This window comes from Manis javanica, chromosome 12 (genome assembly GCF_040802235.1).
Source record: "Manis javanica isolate MJ-LG chromosome 12, MJ_LKY, whole genome shotgun sequence".
Classification (NCBI taxonomy): Eukaryota; Metazoa; Chordata; class Mammalia; order Pholidota; family Manidae; genus Manis; species Manis javanica.
In genome coordinates, this window is record NC_133167.1 from 63,957,271 (window position 1) to 63,973,156 (window position 15,886).

Genomic DNA, 15,886 nt, shown 5'->3' on the forward strand with positions numbered 1-15,886 from the left:
AGAGAGAGCAAAAGGGATAGAAAGTGTCTTTTAAGAAATAATTGCTGAAAACTTCCCCAGTCTGGGGAAGGAAAGTCTCTCAGGCCATGGAATTGCATAGATCTCCCAAGACAAGGGACCCAAGGAAGACAACAGCAAGACACATAACAATTAAAAAGACAAAGAACAAGGACAAGGGTAGAGTATTAAAAGAAGTCAGAGAGAGAAAAAAGGTCACCTAAAAAGGAAAACCCATCAAGCTACCATCAGACTTCTCAGCAGAAACCTTACAGGCCAGAAAGGAGTGGCACAATATATTTAATGCAATGAAACAGAAGGGCATCGAACCAAGAATACTCTACCTGACAATATTATCATTTAAATTTGAAGGAGGGATTAAACCATTTCCAGATTAGCAAAAGTTGAGGGAATTTACCTCCTACAAATCATTTCTACAGTGCATTTGGGAGGGACTGCTATAAATAGAAGTGCTCCAAATGCTTAAGGAATTTACCTCCCACAAATCATCTCTAGAGTGTATTTTGGGGGAACTGCTATAGATGGAAGTGCTTGAAAGGGTAAATAGCTGTCACCAGAAAAAATAAAACCACAGTAAAGGAAGTAGACCAATTAATTGCTAAGCAAATGAAAAATTAAATCTACTATCCACAATGTCAAGGGATACACAAAGAGTTCAGAATATGACAACTAGTATATAAAGAGTGGAGAAGGTAGAAAAAGAAGGGAGTAAAAAAAAGAAACTTTAGACTGTATTTGAAATAGTGTACTAAGTTAAGTTAGACTGTTAGATAGTAAAGGAGCTGCCCTTGAACCTTTAGTAGTCATGAATCTAAAGCCTGCAATAGCAATAGGTACATATCTATCGATAATCACCCTAAATGTAAATGGACTGAATGCACCAATCGAAGGACTTAGAGTTAAAGAATGAATAAAAAAACAAGTCCCATCTGAATACAAGAGACTCACTTCAAACCCAAAGACATACACAGACTAAAAGTGAAGGGATGGAAATGATATTTCATGCAAGCAATAGGGAGAAAAAAGCAGGAGTTGCAGTACTCATATCAGACAAAATAGCCTTCAAAACAAAGACTGTAAGAAGAGACAAAAAAGGATATTACATAATTATAAAGGGGTCAGTTCAATAAGAGGATATAACTATTATAAATATCTATGTTCCCAACATAGGAGCACCTACATATGTGAAACATATACTAACAGAATTAAAGGAGGAAATAGAATGCAATGCATTCATTTTAGGAGACTTCAACACACTACTCACTCCAAAGGATAGATCAACCAGACAGAAAATAAGTAAGGAGACAGAGGCACTGAACAACACAACACATTAGAACAGATGGACCTAACAGACATCTACAGAACTCTCCACTCATAAGCATCAGGATACACATTCTTCTCAAGTCCACATGGATCATTTGCCAGAATAAATCACATACTAGGCCACAAAAAGAGCTTCAGTAAATTCAAAAACATTGAAATTGTACAAACCAACTTCTCAGATAATGAAAGTATGAAACTAGAAATAAATTGTGCAAAGAAAACAAAAAGGCCCACAAGCACATGAAAGCTTAACTACATGCTCCTAAATAATCAAAGGATCAATAAGCAAATAAAAACAGAGACAAGCAATATATGGAGACAAATGAAAACAACAGCTCAATGTCCCAGCTTCTGTGGGATGCCACAAAAGCAGTCTAAGAGGAAAGTATATAGCAATACAGGCCTATCTCGAGAAGAAGATCAATCCCATATGAACAGTCTAAACTCACAATTAATGAAACTAGGAAAAGAAGAACAAATGAGGCCCAAAGTCAATAGAAGGAGGGACATAACAAAGATCAGGGAAGAATTAAAGAATAGAAAGAATTAATGAAACCAAGAGCTGTTTCTTTGAGAAAATAAACAAAACAAATAAACCCCTTATTCAAGAGAATAAGAGAGTCCACACACATAAACAGAATCAGAAATGAGAAAGGAAAAATCACTAAGGACACCATAAAAATACAAAGAATTATTAGAGAATACTATGAAAAATTATGTGATAACAAATTAGATAATCTAGAAGAAATGGACAATGTTCTAGAAAAATGCAACCTTCCAAGACTGACCCAGGAAGAAACAAAAAATCTGAACAGACCAATTACCAGCAATAAAATTGAATTGATATTCAAAAAACTACCTAAGAAGAAAACTCCCGAACCAGATGGCTTCACTGCTGAATTTTATCAGACATTTAGTGAAGACCTAATACCCATCCTCCTTAAAGTTTTCTAAAAAGTAGAATAGGATGGAATACTTCCAAACTCATTCTAATGAAGCCAGCATCACTCTAATGCCAAAACTAGGCAAAGACATTACAAAAAAAGAAAATTATAGACCAATATCCCTGACGAACATAAGATGCAACAAAATATTAACAAATCGAATTAAAAAATACATCAAAGTGGGATTTATCCCAGGTATGCAAGGATGGTGCAGTATTCAAAAATGCATCCACATCATTTACTACATCAACAAAAAAAAAGGACAAAAACCACATGATCATCTCCATAGTTGCTGAAAAGGCATTTGACAAAATTCAACATCCATTTGGGATAAAAGCTCTCACAAAATGGGTAGAGAGGGCAAGTACCTCAACATAGTAAAAGCCATATATGACAAACCAATAGCCAACATGTTTAACAGTGAGAAGCTGAAACCTTTTCCTTTAAGATTGGGAATAAGACAAGGATGCCCACTCTCCCCACTCTTTTTCAACATAGTGCTGGAGGTCCTAGCCATGGCAATCAGACAACAAAGAGAAATAAAAGGCATCCAGACTGGTAAAGAAGAAATTAAACTGTCACTGTTTGCAGATGACATAATGTTGCTGATCAAAAACCCTAAAGAATCTACTCCACAACTACTAGAACTAATAACTGAATTCAGCAAAGTTGCAGGATACAAAATTAATACACAGAAATCTGTTGCATTCCTTCCTAAAAATCTGATGAACTAGCAGAAAGAGAAGTCAGGAAAACAATTCCATTGACAATTACATCAAAAAGAATAAAATACCTAGAAATAAACCTAACCAAGGAGGTGAAAGACCTATACCCTGAAAACTACAAGACACTTTTGAGAGAAATTAAAGAGGACACTAGTAAATGGAAATACATCTCATGCTCATGGATAGGAAGAATTAATATTGTCAAAATGGCCATCCTGCCTAAAGCAATCTACAGATTCAATGCAATCCCTACCAAAATACCACAGCATTGTTCAATGAACTAGAAGAAATAGTTCTAAAATTCATATGGAACCACGAAAGACCCTGAATAGCCAAAGCAATCCTGAGAAGGAAGAATAAAGTGGGGAAATTATACTCCCTGACTTCAAGCCCTACTACAAAGCCACAGTAATCAAGACAATTTGTACTGGCACACAAACAGACCCATAGATCAATGGACTAGAATAGAGAGTTCAGATATAAACCCACACATACATGGCTAATTAATACACAATAAAGGAACCATGGATATACAATGGAGAAATGACAGCCTCTTCCACAGCAGATGTTGGCAAAAACTGGACAGCTACATGTAAGAGAATGAAACTGGATTACTGTCTAACCCCATGAAAAGTAAACTCAAAATGGATAAAGATCTGAATGTAAGTCACGAAACCATAAAACTCTTAGAAGACAACATAGGCAAAAGTCTCTTGAATATAAACGTGAGCAACTTTTTCCTGAACACATCTCCTCGGGTAAGGAAAACAAAAGTAAAAATGAACAAACAGGACTACATCAAACTAAAAAGCAAAAGACACCATCAGCAGAACAAAAAGGCATCCTACAGTATGAGAGAATATATTCATAAATGACATATCTGATAAAAGGTTAACATCCAAAATATATAAAGAGCTCACATACCGCAACACCCAAAATGCAAATAACCAAATTAAAAAATGGGTGAAGCATCTGAACAGACACTTCTCCAAAGAAGAAATTCGGATGGCCAACAGGCACATGAGAAGATGCTCCACATCACTAATCATCAGAGAAATGCAAATCAAAACCACAAAGAAATATCACCTTACACCAGTTAGGATGGCCAACATCCAAAAGACAAGCAACAACAAATGCTGGCTAGGATGTGGAGAAAGGAGAACCCTCCTACACTGCTGGTGGGAATGTAAATTAGTTCAACCATTGTGGAAAGCAGTAATGAGATTCCTCAAAAAAGTAGAAATAGAAATACCATTTGACTCAGGAATTACACTTCTATGAATTTACCCTATGAAAACAAGATCCCAGATTCAAAAAGACATATGCACCCCTATGTTTATCACAGCACTATTTACAATAGCCAAGACATGGAAGCAATCTAAGTGTCCATCAGTAGATGAGTGGATAAAGAAGATATGGTACATATACACAATGGAATATTATTCAGCCATAAGAAAACAAATCCTACCATTTGCAACAACATGGATGGAACTAGAGGGTATTATGCTCAGTGAAATAAGCCAGGTGGAAAGAGACAAGTACCAAATGATTTCACTCATCTGTGGAGTATAACAACAAATCAAAAACTGAAGGAAGAAAACAACAGCATACTCACAGAACCCAAGAATGGACTAGCGGTTACCAAAGGGAAAGGGGGTGGAGAGGGGGGAGGGCAGGCGGGAAGGGAGGGAGAAGGGGATTAGCACACAAAATATAGGGGAGCACAGGGAAAGCAATGTAGCACGGAGAAGACAAGTAGTGACTCATACGCTGATGGACAGTGATTGCGATGGAGTATATGGTGGGGACTTGATAATAGTGGGGAATGTAGTAACCACAATGTTGCTCATGTGAAACCTTCATAAGATTGTATATCAATGATAACTTAATTTTAAAAAAGTTGACCAAGGTCAAATGAGGTCATATAAATTGGCTCTAATCCACTGTGACAGATGTACTTTTAAGAAGAGGAGATTGGGAAACATACATTATACACACAGACCAAGGGGAGACTGTGTAGAGACACTGAAAAGGCAGCCATATGCAAGCCAAGGAGAGAGGTCTCAGAAGAAATCAAAGTTGCCAACACCTTGGTCTTGGACTTCAGCTTCCAGAACTATGAGATAATAAATTTCTCTTGTTTAAACCAGTTTTTGTTTGTAGAGCTTTGGTATGGCAGTCCCAGTAAACTAATACAGAGCCTCAGATTGGAAGTCAATTCTTGGATTTTAGCTTTAGTTTCTACCTTGCAGGAGTTACTGAGTTATATAACAAGTATTTGTTGAGGACCTGTAATTCACTGGGAATTACTCTGGGCTCTGATTATAACAGGAACAATAAGGATTCTGCTTTTGAGGAGCTTACAGATTAGCACAGGGATGGGGTAGAGGAGGGTAGGGCAGAGATACAGGATAATGTCAGCTCTCAGTGGACACAAAGAGAGTGATGTAATAGAGTGAGTGGTGAAGCATGAAACTATTTTCCATTGGGTGGACAGAGAAGGCATCTCTTTGGAGGTGACATTTAAGTTGGATTCTGAATCACAAAAAATAGACCAAAAAAAAATGTAAAGATCTGGGGAAAGAATGTTCCAGGCAGAATGAGAAGCTGGAGCAGAGTCAGCAAAAGGCTCAGAATATCTGAGGAACAGAATGCAAACAGTGTGAAGGATAAAGTTCAAAGAGTTGGGGACAGAGAGGCAGACATGGACAGATCATTCAAGAGTTTGTAGTAAAGGAAAAGAGTTTGAATTTTATTCTAGGTATGAGAAGGAGTGATTGGAGGCTTTAGGCAGAGGATGTAATCAAATTAACATTTTGAAAAAATGTAAAACATTTCTTTTGAAATGTTTTTGAAAAAATAGTTCAGCTGTTAGGCTATGTGAGATTCAGCACCCTGCTCTCTGCCTTCACCTTCATTCAGTGTTCTCTCTGCATGTGTCTGTGTCCAAATTTCCCTTTATAATAAGGACACCAATCATACTGGATTAGAGCCCACCTGATGACTTCATTTTACTTTGTTTATTTCTGTAAAGAACTTATTTCCAAATAAAGCCACACTTTGAGGTACTGGGGGTTGGACTTGGACTTTAACATATATTTTTGTGGGGGGACACAATTCAACATACAACAGGAAGTCAAAAAGATGCAAGACACTGTGTTGATGAGAATGATCACATTAAAAGGAATAAATGTAGGATCAAAACCTTTGTGAAGGTGAGAGGGGAAGGGATGCAGAGGACAGTTGGAGGGCTGGCCTGTAATGAGCAGGGATAGTTCAGTCATTTAGATTAGAAGGAAGATGGAAAATGGGAGCAGATGTAGGGGTTCAGTAGATTTAGTTCAACCATCTATTTATTTATTCAGCTAATATATATTGAGTGGCTACGATATCCCAGGTATTGTCCAAGGCTTTGAGTAACAAACCAGACAAAATCTCTGCTTTCCTGAAACTTTCATTACAGTGGAGGCAGGCAGACAATAAACAAGATAAAGTATATGTAGTATTTAAGGTAGTGATAAGTGCTAAGAAGAAAAATAAAACATAAAATGGGGATATAAAATATTGACTAGTTCAAATTTTAACTAGGGTAGCCAGGAAAAGTAGATTTTGAGAAAAGACAAAATAAAGTGTAAAGGCTAGACATGGGTATGTTTTAGGGGAAAATATTTCAGGTAGAGGGAATAGCAAGTGTAAGGGCACCTACATAATTCCTGCAGTTAATACCATATTCAATGGTGAAAGACTAAATGCTTTCCCTTCAAGGTCAGGAAAAAAGCAAGGATGTCTCCTCTTATCACTTCTATTCAAGATTATACTAGTCAGTGAAATAAGGCAAGAAAAAGAAATAAAAAGCATAAGATTGGAAAGAAAATACAAGGGTTCTTACCTACAAACAATGTGACTGTCTATGTATAAAATTCCTAGGAATCTACTAGAACAAAAACAAAATAAGACTCCAAGAACTAATAAGTGAGGATTACTGGCAAAGTTGCAGGAGACAAGGTCAATCTACAAAAACCAGTGGCATTTCTGTATGCTACCATTGAACAACTGAAAACCAAAATTAAAAAGAAATTTATACTAGTTTCAAAAATTGAAACACTTTGGTGTAAATCAAACAGAACATGTATAGGATCTGCATGCTGAAATGAGATATTGATTTAAAAAATCAAAGAAGATCCAAATACCTAGACATGTCATGTTCATGGATTGAAAGACTCAACACAGTAAATATGTTGACTCTTCCCAAACTCTTCTGATCTATGCAATTATAATAAAAATCTCTGCAGGATTTTTTTGTAGATATAGACAAGTTGCTTTTAAAATTTATATAGTAAGACAAAGGAACTGGAAGAACCAAAACAATTTTGAAAAATAATAAAGTTGGAGGAATCAGACTTCCTGCTTTTAAGACTAACTATAAAGACATTATAGTAAAAACTGTGGTATTGATGAAGAGCTAAGTCCAAAGAGCAATGAAACAGACCTGCACAATTATAACTGACTGATTTTTGACAAATGGCTAAAGCAACTCAATGGAAAAAGGACAGTTCTTTCATTAAATGATTTGAAACTCCTTATGAAAAAAAATGAATCTAAACTTCACAACTTACACAAAAATTAACTCAAAAGGTGTGCTAGATCTAAACATAGAATGTTAAAGCATTTGCTGAGCATCTATTCACACACAGCTCCACACAGCCTCTGGGGTGCTCCTTAATTCTCCGTAGTCAGTCTTTAACATCCTGGTCAAGATTTCTTTTCTCACTCTGAAGCTATTCTTCTCAGCAGCCCACCCTGGCCAGTCACAGCGTTTCATATCAGCATCAGGAGCCCGCCCCTGGCTCAACTCAATCCTTTACCCATTTTGCTTCCCCTGCCCTGAGTTCCTGCCTCACATCCTCTTCACTTAACTATCCCACTTCCACCCCCCTCGCCTTCTCAGTGCTGTGGACCGTGGCTTAGAATGCCTCATTACTCCCTGATTGCTCAATTTTCTGTAGTCTTCTATTAAAAATAATAAAAACAAAAACTCTTCCCTGAAGTCTTTGTTCAAAGAAGTTTTCCCCCATGTTGACCCCAGAGTATTTCTATGACTTTTCCTTCTACTTTTACTTGTGCAGACATAGTATTTATATTGCCCTCATTTATTGATTTGTATACCTGCTTAGAATTTTTTGTGTATTCTTTATACATTTTAGGACTTCACACTATCTGTCCCCGACTATTCTAGCTGGAATTTTCTTTCTTTCCTTCTAGAAAGCACCTATTATAGCACCATATGAATGGTAATAGATGCCAAGTATGTAACTATCTACTGAGTAAAATACACTGTCCAATTAAGTATAAAGAAGCAGACCTGTGTGTGAGGAGGAACTTCTTCCCCTTCCTCCCACCCTGCCCCAGGGCTCCCCTGCCAGGGTTAGTTCATTAGAACCTTCATTTCCAGAGTTGCTGTCCATGTCAGTGACCTGAAACTTTATCACTTAAAATCAGCTCATCCTGCCAGATCCACCTGCCGAATTGCCAAGATGGAGGAGCAGCCATAAATAGAAAATGAAAACGCTAAGAGATAGCTACCAAAGACATCCTCTTAAGAGCTTAATATCAAATTTGGGGAGTTACAGAATCAGGAACAATCAATAGCAAGTATTTTAGTAGCGAAAACGATTTATAGTGCTTTGCAGACATAATGTGAGGGTTCACCTTGCCCTCCTCCCCATCCAAATAAAAAGAGGAACCAATGGAAGTCAGGATAGAGAGACTTTACTGAAGACTTTCAGTGCAGATCAAATTCCAGGAGAGACCTGAGAGCCCTTGGACAGAAGAAGGCAACAGAGACAAGAAGCAGCTCTAGATTCCTAAGCAACCCGGACTTGGAGGCCCAGAGCACATTCCCTCCAGTGCTGCTCTTGTTTTTTCAGTTTCTCCCAAGTTCCTGACTCTGTTAAAGCTCCTAACTACTACATGCAAGTCAGAATTCATGATTCAAACACAGAAAGGGATTTCTGAAGTTCCTTTTGAAACCTCCTCTTCTCTTTCTTCCCCTGAGCCCTTTGAACTTAAGTTTACTAGTAGCAAGTGGAACGTTCCCCAAACAGGAAAATCATCCAGTGAAACTTTGTTTTAACATCTTTCCTTTCCTACCTAGATCATTCAGTTTGAAAAGTCCCCACTGAAGGGTTAGAAAGCAGTACTGATGCCATAACAAATTTTCACATACAAAATCTTCAGAGAACTTCCTATCAATAAGAAGGAGTACAAAGAAAATCCCATCACATCTGAAGCGGCCCATCTACAGGTAGAGCAGTGGACCCAGGGTCAGAGGGGAGCAGAGGAGACCTGTATTGACTGCAGCTGCGTCTGTTTGCCTGCCTGGCACTGTGTGCATATTTTAAAATAAGAGCAGGGCCCTCAGGCACAGGCATCTCCACCACCGGATGCAGCTAGGTGCCTGCAGAAGGGGGTGCAAAACCTGGGAGGAGCCCTGTCTCTTCACAACCCTAGGCTTCATGATTTCATTCTCTGTGTTTTTTAACCTTTTCTTATTTGGGGATGTACAACATGAACAGGAAGGTGGATACAGGAAACAGAAAAAGGCCAACTGGACTCCCGTCTCTGATTTCATATTATGGCTTTACACAAACACATACAGAGGTTAATTGTCTCAACCTCGATAGTAGATTAAACCAAGAACCAATACTTCCGTTTGATATCCACTCATGACAGGATTGCTAACTGCCCAGCAGCCCAGAGAGAAGCCTGACATAAACGGACAGGAATGTCAGCCAGAGGCTCTCTGAAGTGTACGTGTGAACACAAAGGACGGTAGCAGTCTAGCTACCAAGAAACCTCAATTTAACTAGACAGGAAATCTTAAAATAGAAAAATTAAAGTTTTCCTTTGCATTTTGAGATCTTTATCTTTTGGAAAATGAAAGTATTATTGTGAAATAGAAATGCATGTATTGAAAAGTGTACAAAGCAAGTGTACAGCATAATGAACAATGTAAAGCAAACTACCACCAAGGCCATGAGGTGGAGCATTGTCAGGATCCCACAGGGCTCTCTCCACTCAAGACGGAGGAGTCCAAAACTGAGTCAGCTCTTTAAGTTGGGGGCCAATAGCATTCAAGGCTTCCCAACTTTGACCTTTTTCCTTTCTCTCTACAGTTCATCCCCTGAAAGAAGTTTGTAAAGAAATTACCTATCATATCTATGTTCACTGAACTAGGGGCCTATTTAATTTTAATGAAACAAGTATTTAAGAATCTGAAGCAGGATAAATAAAAATGACCAAGAAAATGATTTCTCATGCACTGAAAATATCACCATATTCTTGCCAAAACACTAGAAGGCGTGGGGTCTCACTTCTAGCCAGAATGCTGAGCTACACAGGTTCATCTCCCTTCATGAGGGGCATGGACCCAAACAAGTATTTGCGATTTCAGTAAAACAGCACAATTTCTGTCCAGTAAGGTTTTCCCACCTTCAAAGGCTATAATACAATAAAACAAAAAATACAAAATATGGATGACTCAAAATTTAGAAGCTTAATTAACATTCTGACCTTAACCTTAGGATGCACCATCTCTTTAGAACTGGGATTTAGGGGCACATACCGTCATAAGGAGATAAATCAGTACCCAATTCTAGACAGCAAGTGTAGGTAAAAGATCCATTTGCTTTAGAGCAAAGCTATTATCTTTATATTCCCCTTGCTGTCTAAACAGTGTCTTATCATTAAAGGCTGCTCTATAAATGTTTGCTGATTGAAGGCATTTAACATAAATAATTTCAGGAAAAGATCCCAGACCTTCAAGTTGCTTAGGAGAATGGTGAGGTGGAGTCAATGACTGGTAGGAAGCTGGACCTGGTGACCTCTAAGGACTCCATGATTGGATGACCTTTGACCTGTGGCACTGCCTTCGCTAAAAATTGGGCTTATTAGTTTTGCTGTATATTTGTGGCTCCTTAATTATCTCAAAATGTGGTGAAAATAAAGATTAGAATTTCAAAAGAAATTACTATGCATAATATTACAAGGCAGCTTGTCAGGAAAACACAATTGCTTCTAATCTTATTTTTCACTTTTGTTTCCTCCAGGTGGTGTGGAGCACAGTTTCAAGGCAAGATTCAGAAAGAGTTACAAGACCGGAAAAAGCTTTTTGAGAGAAGAGCGAAAACGGAAGCAGGGGCGCTCTCCGCTCCTGCGCCTCCCGGCGGGAGGCCATCAAGGGCAAACAGTAGGCTTCCTGGCTTCTTGCATAGCGCCACCTAGTGGTTAGTGGCGAAGGCTGTGAAATTGTTTTTATTTTACCAGCGGTTGGAAAACTGGGAAGTTCAAAGGGTAAACAGATTTGACAAGTCGTTACTCATATTTATGGGGGAGTGTAAATGCCAGCTGACAAGTCATTCGGATAGATTTCATTTCAAAGAGTATGTCTGCTATTAATAGTGTCTGTATCTTCACCCCTTCACAGAAGTTAGCTGATGAGTATTCCTGAGGGAGTAGTTAGGAAGCACCAGCCCGGCCCACACCTGGCCACTGCTATCCCAGGAGTCAATAATGAGTCAAATCCTGACATGGGAGTTCTGGAAAGGAAGCTGGAGGGAAGCTTTCTGACCGGCATGCTATTATTTTTGCTTAAAGGAGCATGTTTGAAAAAAGTTGAGGACCTGGTTTCAACTCTTCCTCTAAGTTAAGAAGAAGCAAAGATTGTAGACTGTGCCTTTTTTCTAAGCCATGCTTTTCAGTCCTCTTGTCTTGCCAATGGGTTTCAGCCCCAGGCAAGTTCACTATGGATTCAGCATGACCAAAGAAATGACAGTAGAACGTTCTTGGGGCGAAAGAGTTTATTATCCGGCTTATTCTCCGGCGGTAGGTCGAGCACTAGCATCTCTGCCTCTGCCCAGAGCACTGGGCCGAGCTCTCTCTATATATAGTGCAATAATAGCTTATTGCCTATGGGTGTGGAAGCAGTAGCTTAGCAACAGGCCGGTTACATCATCAAGTAGTTTAAATTCAGTGAGGATTCTGGCCATAGGAACCCCAACTTTGCCACACCTCTCCATGTTGCTAAAAATCAGACCTGGCAGCCACTGTCTTATTTAGCACGCAAAGGCCCATGTTAGACTCAGGTGTCAATGATTTCAAGAGGGTTGTGGGAAGAAAGGAAGTTATGAACAATGATATAGAAGATTCTTCCCCTCCTTTCTTAAAAGAATACCTGCAGCTGTTTCCAGACATACCCTCAGGAATACAAAACCCTTGAGAGGAGAGTTGTGAGAAAATCAAGTCACTGCCCAGTCAAAGGTAGTAGCCCCCATGTAAATCATGGCAGCTTGATCCAATTAGATTCCATTTGGCAAAATGGCAAACACCAGGAAGTTCTGTTCTTTGGCCCTATTTTCCTGCTTGCTGGCAGGAAAACTGAATGCTTAAACAGAAGTTCACTGTAAGTAAGCGAAGACTATGTTGGTACCACAGTGGTGGACCTGTTCTAAGCTGGTTAGGGGAGAGGTGAGGTGCAGTCAACGACTGGTAGGAAGTTGGACCTGGTGACCACTGAGGACCCCATGATTGGATGACCTGTGATTTGCCACATTCCCTTCACTTGGAATCATACATGAATAGAAATAATCTTCCCATTAATTCTAGGTAAACCGGGGTTATCATGAATTAATGATAACATATGTCTTTAAAAATGGAAGAATGAAAAGAGGCAGGCAGAGGAAATGAAATGTCTAAGATTTGACATTATGGAAAGTGTGTGTGTGTGTGTGTGTGTGTGTACATGTACATATGTACTGATCCTTTGTAATTAAATTGCAAAATAAACAACCACTTTCCTTCTCTTGGACTTAGTTGGATAGACCTTTATCCTTCTTAAAGTTCAAAATATTAGTAGTGCAGCCCTGGCAGTATTTAGAAAATACCAACTGGAAAACCCCAGCAGGGCTGTAGAAGCATCAGACCCAGGGCTGTCTGTGGGTTTCCAAGTACCTGTTTTGGTCAAAGGGATTGAGAAGAGCTGCTGAAGAAGCTTGTTCTCTGATGTTCTCAGGACTACAACCACATCAGCAGGGAGAGTATCTCTGTTTTTCTCAAGAACCCCAGAAGCATCATATAATACCTGCAACATGAATAGAAAATAGCAAGTTAGTAAGTACTGTCCATTGTTGGCAACACTGCAAGTTGTCTGAAGTCAGTCATTAATCGATCTCTGTGTAGAATTCATCTTGACACAGCCATGCTTTTAAATCCAGTCCAGTAGATAAGAGAGAAAAGTGTAATTTTGACAGGCCAATTTATCTTAACTTCTTGTTCAGTTGTTCTTTGAGGAAAAGAATAAAATATCCAGAGACACATTACATTAGAATAATTATGGAAATACATTGGGCACTCATTTTATGGGAGGCATCCATCCTCTGAGATAAGCATTGTTATTATCTCCATTTTACTTGTGGGCAAACAGAGACTTAGGGAGAGGCTGAATAATATGCCCATGGCCACACATTTCACAAGCGGTGGGCAGGCATCGAAGCACAGGCAGTCTGGCTGCATGCTCATAACCATCATATTCCTGCTGTTTCTTGAGGTACTCATGGCACCTGAGTGATTGCTCAGGGATGCTAAGTCATTTCAGTTCTCAGAAGAGAGGGAATATAGGCCAGAGAAATTTTAAGGAACACTCCAGAGAAATAAGCATCAAATGGCAACAACTGAGGAAAGGACACAGAGCCCAAAAAAGAAAAGGATTATTTTTTCCTTTAAAATCAAGAGAGGATAAGAGGGAGGAAGAGGGAAGAAGAGGGATGGGTAGGAAATAGGTGTAAAAGGACAGAGAGATGGAAAGAGAGGTGCGAGGAAGAGGACAGGAATGGAAGGCAAAAAAGAAGAGTGGGGGCAGGGATTTCAATTATGGAAGGATTATTATGTGGCCAGATATCACTGCTAAGCTGTGGGGGAAATTGAAGTTCCTATGGCCAGGATCCTCACCTGACCCTAAACCACTTGATGATGTAACTGGCCTGCTGTTAGGCTACTGCTTCCACACCCTAGGCAATAAGCTATTATTGACTGAGTCACTATATAAAGAGCCCTGCCCAGTGCTCTGGGTGGGGGCAGAGACAGAGGAGGATTATGGACCTGCAGACTGCTGGATGCAGACAGAATTCTAGCTCTCGACCTATCGCTGGGAGAACAAGCTGGATAACAAACCCTTTCACCCCAAAACATTCCATTGTCATTCTTCTGTCTCACTGAATCCATAGGGACCTCGCCCAAGGCTAAAACCCATTGGCAAGACATAAGGTAAATGCAGTATTAAAGGGGAAAGACTGGATTGCAATTTTAACAAAGACCCAAAATGGTTGTCATACTATGTGGAGAGAAAAACAGTCTCCTTTACTTGTATCAGAATTGCTTTTCAACCAACCTCCATTCAGGCAAAATTAATTTCAGTGTCAAGATACAAATGTGAAAAACAATTCTGATAAATATCAGATCAACAAAATTGTCCACAATGTTGAGCCCTTATCCAATTTTTGGATCCAGGGCCTCATCGTACCCCACCAGAACCAATCAACCATAATTCAAATGGCTCCTTTGAGAGTAACTCTAGCAATGGATTGTTGGCTATGGGTCTAGAGAATTTCCTGAGTTAGTCACTAATCTGCTTCAGGAACTTGAAATGAGACTGAAGTGCAAATTATGAAAAGTGGAAATTTCAGTTAATGTTGTAAAAGCTTAACATCTGGATGATGAAAATGAATTTTTTTTTCTGCTTTTTTATCAACACATTTTTGGTGTCCGGTAGACATACACTTGAAGTGCTGAAATCTAAGCCCCACTGTGAAATTAGCCCTTCTCCATTACCTCCAAATGACTTCAGAAGGTGAACATTCACCACTAACTGTTGCAAAAGCTGTGATACGTTTTCTCTCCGGAAAGCTGTCACTTTTAAGCCAAAGCCCAGGTGAGAAGCAGACGGCAGCTCTGTGGGCCACTCCAGCGAGGAACTGCTTCTGTGCCGCGGGCCACTTTCTGTGTACCGCACCACTGAGAAGGTTTGGTTATGATTAGGTGTTTAGACAAATTAAAAGGAGAGAGAAATCTGCAAGCAGTTTCGTGAGGAGCACAGACCGGGTGATGAGCACACTGCCCTTGTGGAGTCCGGGCCCTGCCCCGTGCCTGCCTCACCTGTCCCGCCGAGTGCTGAATTCCGAAGCACAGCTCCTCTCCTTTGGGTCTCCACAAGTATTTGCATCGTAGATTATCCTCGAATTTATCTGTGTGGATTTTCATGTTTAAAAGTTACAATGTGAATTATTGGCTCCTTCAAACGTAAATGTGCTTCTTGAGCTGTGAGTGACCCCAGAATAAGGGATTTTAGGGCAGCCTAATATTATTGTATGTACACTGATGGAGAAAGATTTCCCATAAGATGGGTTTACAAACCGGTCCTTTAGTGGTTTTGTGCCGTCTTTGGTGTCAGGCTGTGCCCTAAGATCTCCTGTTCTGCTCTGAGAACACCTTGCATGGACACTGATGACCTCATAAGTCTTAAATAAATTAATAGTAATATTTATTAAGGCAATAATAGCCACAGAAGGCAAATGACCCAGGTTTAAGCTCATTGAGGTGACTTGTAACAATCTTATACGTAAAAGGAAACTGCTGAGAGTGCTAATTTCAACTCCTAGAAGTGAATCTCTCCCACGAACCGATTTTCCATCTGGGGAAAAGGCTTTCTGTTTCTCCCCCAATAAACAATTTTTGCTATCGTTGTGACAGAGAGCCAACTGTGTGTGAGGCACCATGCTAAGCACTAAAGTGACGCAAAGATGCGGGCTCTGTTGCCCAAGTGCC

At 39.5% G+C, this 15,886-nt stretch overlaps 1 protein-coding gene across 3 annotated transcripts in view; it reads right to left on the reverse strand.

Annotated features, from left to right (window-relative positions):
- Nucleotides 1-15,886, reverse strand: part of MYO3B (myosin IIIB) — a 462,595-nt gene that overhangs the window by 239,184 nt on the left and 207,525 nt on the right. For all 3 annotated transcript variants that reach the window (XM_073218711.1, XM_073218709.1, XM_073218710.1), the window contains 2 exons: nucleotides 15,218-15,306; nucleotides 13,019-13,148 (listed from right to left, as the gene is read on the reverse strand). In XM_073218711.1, coding sequence (XP_073074812.1) covers nucleotides 13,019-13,148; nucleotides 15,218-15,306 — 219 coding nt within the window. The remainder of the gene's footprint in view (nucleotides 1-13,018; nucleotides 13,149-15,217; nucleotides 15,307-15,886) is intronic.